The 6,226-nt window shown below is 47.7% G+C and overlaps 1 protein-coding gene across 1 annotated transcript in view; it reads right to left on the bottom strand.

Moving 5' to 3' along the window:
* Positions 1-2,187: 2,187 nt before the first annotated feature.
* tafa3b (TAFA chemokine like family member 3b) overlaps positions 2,188-6,226 on the bottom strand; it is a 134,362-nt gene continuing 130,323 nt past the window's right edge. Inside the window, exon 5 of the mRNA XM_076276757.1 lies at positions 2,188-2,403. Within this exon, the coding sequence (XP_076132872.1) occupies positions 2,188-2,403 (216 nt within the window). The remainder of the gene's footprint in view (positions 2,404-6,226) is intronic.

The raw sequence follows: 6,226 nt of genomic DNA, 5'->3' as shown, positions 1-6,226 counted from the left end.
AAGAAACCAAGGCAAATGACAATTTTCACATAGATGCCGATCCAGACAGCTTCACCAAAGCCACATCAACTCACACACAACTTCAAGCTAGCATACAATCTAGTATAGTAACCAAGCACTGCGGTTTGCAAGCAGCACAAAAACACTTTTTATAAAGAAAAGGGCCAGATTACAAGCATGTACTGTATTACAAGTCTATGTTATCAAATAAACATGAAACAAAACTTACCAATTCCTGCATAGGCTACTGACCAGCTACGTGCAGAGCTAGCTGCCATTATGTGCATCTTGCTAACATGTAGTCCTAGTTGACACTGTAACTTTACATGATATAATTTTGCTTAATGAAGGCTTATCAATATATATTTTTTAAACAAAAACGGTCAATATACTGTCCATAGCTATAACCAAAGCCATGCCAGTGTGACATGTACTTTTCCAGTAAATGTCAGTCTGACTGACAGAAGATGCTCACGAAGTTCCTCAAGTCAAATAGATAGCGTCAAAATTCGTGATGAACGGTTCCGGGTATTCTTTTGGAACATTGCAGGCCCAGCTGTAGTCAGACCTGCCTTCCTCGCCATAATAGGTCGATTTGATTGGCTAATCAGTCAGATGTAGCCATCAATCAACCAGAATCCAAACATATGATTTCTAATGGTTGCTTAGGCACCGAAAACGCAGTGATTCCTTGTGAAGGCCTGATGCGGGCCTTAACAAGGAAAGACACGCGATTGGATAAAAATGTATCGCACGCCCTCACTATTTGTTCACACAATCTGTCAATCAAATATAGCGGACAGCGGTAGGATATGTTTAGCCTAGTCAAGAACGATTGGGAAGGAGAAGAAGAAGCGAATAATAAATGGTAAAGTACAATGTTATTAAAGACACTATTATTTTTCATTCATTTGAAAATAGTTAGGCCTTCAGAGAAGGTCTTGAAGGCCCTGACGGTCCGCCACTGATGTGTATAGATACACTGTGTGACTGTCTATACAGTAGCCTTTGTTTGATATTGTTGGAAAAACAGCACACCAGATTTAGTTTTTTGAAATATTTTTTATTTATTTCATATAATACTGACACATTTACTCAATAGTTGGGACCAGGCCTTTAAAAACACAGATAGTAAAACCGTCAAAGATCTCTTTTATCTGATTTGCTATACGAAGCTTCCTTTTCTCTTTTTACATGATTATTTATGTACCATGACATCTAGTCAGCCCCTGTCTCACGCCGCTGATGTCGAGTCGAGCTCAGTCTTTAGAAAAAAAGGCAAGAAAAAAGGAAAGGAAACAGTTGCAGATATTCTACACGGGGTTGTGTGTGTGTGTGTGTGTTTGTCTCTGTGTGTGTTGTGTGTATGTGTGTGTCTGGGTTGAGCACTCCAAGATTCAGTGTCAGTATCTGGCATGGTCAAGATTCAAGAGGTCAAGGCCCTCCTGTGGGTCAGAGGGTGAAAGTTGAAAGTTCACAGGGTTACAGGAAGCATCAAAAAGGGTGAAAACGTATCTAGAACATGAGCAACACCCAGCGAGTCCCATGAGGGTCAAAAAGCAAAATATAAATGAAAAAAATGCCTCTGGACAGACTGAGTGAATGAATGAGAGTATAGGTCGTCCATTTTTCCCTATTTGTGTGTTTGGTCATGTGTGTGTGTGTGTGTGTGTGTGTGTGTGTCCACAGGCTACTAACATCTCTCATCCCTGTCTCCATCTCCTAAGATACATAGCCACCCACCAATACCCAGCTGCTTCTGGACCGCACTCTGCAGTCCGTCCGACTGACTCTGGTCCAGAGATAGCTGGTCTCAGAGGTGGACAGAGAGATAGAGCCAGCAGCCGGTTGGGCTCCGAGTGGCTAAATTGGGTTCTGGTTCAGGGCTCTGTCCTCCAGGGAGTCTCCAGGGTCTGAGTCCAGTCCTGAGCTCCAGGATCTGACCCCCACACCAGGGGTGGTCCTGCTGCCCAGCCTCATCGCATCAGCTGACCCTTCAAGTTCCAGTGTTATAATGCAAAGTCCAGGCAGGTCCTAGTGTCCAGGTAGATTTCAGACCTCTGGACTAGCCGTAATCCTCTCTGTTATGTTTCCCTTGATATCATGGTCAGCCCTGCTGGCCACATGCAGCCCACGAGCCCTCGTGTAGCACAGGAACGGGTTTGCCCTCCTAGTCCTGTCGCCTGTTTAGGTCCTGCAGATGAAATACAGTCCTGTTGACCAGGTGTAGTCCTGTAGTCCAGGTGTAGTCCTGTAGTCCAGGTGTAGTCCTGTAGTCCAGGTGTAGCCCAGTTGTCCAGTTGTCCAGGTATGGTCCTGCTCAGGTATGGTCTGGTTCCAGTGTTCCTGGTGAATGCTCTGGGAGGCGTGGCGTGGGGGCGTGGGGTCGGGGCTGCCAGTGGACTATCGGGTCACCTGTAGGGATGGAGGAGAGGTGGGCAGTAAGCATGGGCTCCGCACCATCCTGTAATCACACATTATACATAATGGCACATTACAGTTATGAGCATGTGAAATAAAGTTATTAACTACACTTCACGTTACAACATAAACTATCATAATACATGGCACCATGCCATCATACACCTTAACCATGACAACCATTATAACAAGGAAACAATGGTGAAGTGCTTGTAATTCATGTGTTTTCTTTGTATTGACTGGTGTATTGATCCAATGATATTGATCTGGACTCATCAGTCTCTTGTGAGGCCGTTGGTGGGTGGGGAGGTGTGTTGTTATTTCAGTGTATCTGCTGTAAAGGGTGTTAGAGGTAAGAGAGACAGCTAAGCTCATTCTGAAGCACTCCTCACCAGCTCACACCCAGCCGCACCCAGTCAAAGAAGAATCAATCAATCAATCAATCAGTGTGTGGGATGTGTGTGGGGGGGGGGGGGCTAATGTCAGTGTGTGGGATGTGGGGGCGGGGTAATGTCAGTGTGTGGGATGTGTGGGGGCCAATGTCAGTGTGTGGGGGCCAGTGTCATTCCTTCAGTGTGTGGGATATCTATACTATGTGGCATCCACTGACAGACAGGAAGGAACAGCTGCATCCTCTCAGGAGCTGAGCTCATAGGAGCTGATATGAGCTGGCATGCAGGGGGTGTATGCCTGCTCACACACACACAGACACACACACACACACACACACACACACACACACACACACACACACACAGGTATGCCTAATTCACTCACACACTGGCACAGAGCAACATGCAGGTGTCCCAGATAACATCGACACACACACACACACACACACACACACACACACACACACACACACAGACTGGCATGGTGCCCACTGTCTGGAGTCATTCTCAGGTGCCAGTGTGAGGCGGAGCAGGCAGGTGCTACCGTGGGCAGACCGAGATGGCAAACACTCAGCAGCTGGCACAGTGCCAACGCGTGTCTCTCCAATGTACACACACACACACCGCACAGAGAGAGGAATCTTTAATTAAAGTGCAAACACTAACGGTGCCGATGCTGCAGTCAGATCACAAGATCAGTGGGCTCTGCTTCTTAAGGTGGACACACACACACACACACACACACACACACACACACACACACACACACACACACATATATACACACCACACACACACACACACACACACTCTCGCTCCTTCTCCCCCTCTTCATCCTCCTCCTCCTCCCCTCCCTTCCACTTTTTCCTCCTCCACTCTTCCTCTCCCTCTTCATCCTCATCTTCCTCCCATCCTCTTCCTCCTTCCTGACCCCTCTTCATCCTCCTCCTCCTCCCCTCCACTTTTTCCTCCTCCACTCTTCCTCTCCCTCTTCATCCTCATCTTCCTCCCATCCTCTTCCTCCTTCCTACCCCCTCTTCATCCTCTTCCTCCCCCTACCCCCTCTTTATCCTACTCCTCATCCTCCTCTTCCTCCCCCTACCCCCTCTTTATCCTACTCCTCATCCTCCTCTTCCTCCCCTTACCCCCTCTTTACCCTCATCTTCCTCCCCTACCCCCTCTTCATCCTCCTCTTCATCCTCCTCTTCCTCCTCTACCCCCTCTTCATCCTCCCTCCCCCCCTCTTCCTCTTTCTCTCCCTCTTTGCTCTGCTGCTTTAAGATCCCTGATCCATCCCAGAACCACTCTGTTTCTATGGCGTTGGAGGAAGAGGCAGTGGCACAGGAGGCTAAGTCACGCAAGAGGGGGGGAGAGAGAAAGAGAGAGAGAGAGAGGGAGAGAGGAGAGGAAGACAGTGAGAGGGAGAGAGAGGAGAGAGAGAAAGAGAGAGAGAGCAAAGAAGAGACAGACAGAAGAGGAAAACAGTGAGAGAGAGAGAGAGGGGGGAAGAAAAGGAATAGAGAGAGAGGACAGAAGAAGAGAGATATATGTAGAGAGACAACAAAAAACAGAGGAAGTAGAAAAGAAGGGATAGAGAGTGAGTCAGAGAGAGGGATAAAAGAAGTAGAAAGGGCTTGAAATGGACATCAGAAGGGAGAACCAGAGAGAGAGAGGGAGAAATATGGAGGATCGATGGAGGTATAAAATGATGGAGGGATATATGAGGAAGTTGATGGAGGAATAGATGGAGGTGCAAAAAGAGGGATGGAGTGGTTTACACACGGCCCTGTAGGAGGAAAGCAGGCATGGCCACCAGCCCACCATGCACATCCAGTAATCCACACACACACACACACACACACACTGAAAACAATCCCAGCACATCCACACATAATCTATATGTGTCAACCAGAGGAATTTGACCTAACACACACACACACACACATTCTCTCTCTCTCTCTCTCTCTCTCTCTCTCTCTCTCTCTCTTCTTTCTGAATGTTCTTTTTGGACAGGCTAAGATGGCTGTGTGGCTGTCCCGGAGGAACAGGGTGGAGGGGACAGGGGAAAGGGTGCCTTTGTTAAAACTATCCTTGGCCACAAGGCTGAGGATTGAGCACAAGTATTATCAGTTAATTGGTGATCTTGAGTTTTTCAATGGAACATGGGGGGTTGAGGGTTGTATTTGTGCACTGGATGAAGAAGGGGAACTACTGTTTAAGTTTTGAGCCGTATGATGGGTGACTGATAGCTAGGTTGGTCTGTCTGTCTGGTTGATTGTTTTTTCTTTTTCTTTCACATAATTTGTGGGTTATTTTTTGTATTTTTTGTTGTTATTTTGGGTTACAGTTTTTTTGTGTGTGTTTTTTTTGGCAGGGTGGGGTGGGGGGTGGAGGGAGGGTTTATTATGGGTTGGTTTTAATGTTACCTGGTTTCCTTTTTGACTGTCAATAAAGGAGCCTTAAAAGTCAAAAGTCTCTTTTTATAGAGAGAGGGGATTTGATCTCTAAAAGTCAGAAAGTGCACACTGTCACTAAACACACACACACACAAACACCCATCACTACCCTGTCATCTCTCTAATGCATCCCCTCCTTGTTGTCGATTTCAATTAGGCTGGTCCCCTCCCCCTGAGACGCTGATCGATCAAACGCACCGAATGACACTCAGATGATAATGTCACAGAAATACAAGTGATCGTTGTAATACTGCACACTCTAACACACACACATGCAAAGAGGCACACACACACATACACACACACACACACACAGCAAATCACCGCAACAATACTACCACAGCAACCATTCTCTACTGAACATCACAATAGTGATGCCATGACAACCATCAGATTCTATAGTATACTACAAACATATCACCAAGGCAATGTCATGACAACATTCTATAGATTCTGTAGTGGGGCAGTAGGGCTCTGAGTATACCAGGCAACTCCTCAGCGCCGTCTAAAGGCCTGTGGACATGACCACCACTGAAGGACAGCCAGGAATGACTCAGTGGTCTTCAGTAGCCACTGCTCCCTCTCCTCTCCTCCCCTCTCCTCCTCTCTCCTCTTCCGTCCTCCTCTCTCCTCTTCCCTCCTCTCCTCTCCTCTTCCCTCCTCTCCTCCCCTCTCCTCCCTTCTCCTCTCCTCTCCTCCCCTCTCCTCTTCACTCCTCTCCTCTTCCCTCCTCTCCTCTCCTCTCCAGCCCCTCTCCTCCCCTCTCCTCTCCTCCCCTCTCCTTTTCTCTCCTCTCCTCCCTTCTCCTCCCCTCTTCCCTCCTCTCCTCCCCTCTCCTCTCCTCTCCTCCCTTCTCCTCTCCTCCCTTCTCCTCTCCTCCCCTCTCCTCCCCTCTTCCCTTCTCTCCTCCCCTCTCCTTTTCTCTCCTCTCCTCTCCTCCCTTCTCCTCTCCTCTCC

The sequence above is a fragment of the Alosa pseudoharengus genome, unplaced genomic scaffold, assembly GCF_046254945.1.
Source record: "Alosa pseudoharengus isolate Yale_2024_CS ecotype anadromous, Long Island Sound unplaced genomic scaffold, YU_APseudo_1.1 YU_APseudo_1.1_scf_9, whole genome shotgun sequence".
NCBI classification, from domain to species: Eukaryota; Metazoa; Chordata; class Actinopteri; order Clupeiformes; family Clupeidae; genus Alosa; species Alosa pseudoharengus.
Note: the sequence above shows the minus strand (reverse complement) of the source record. Positions and strands in the feature narration are given on the sequence as shown.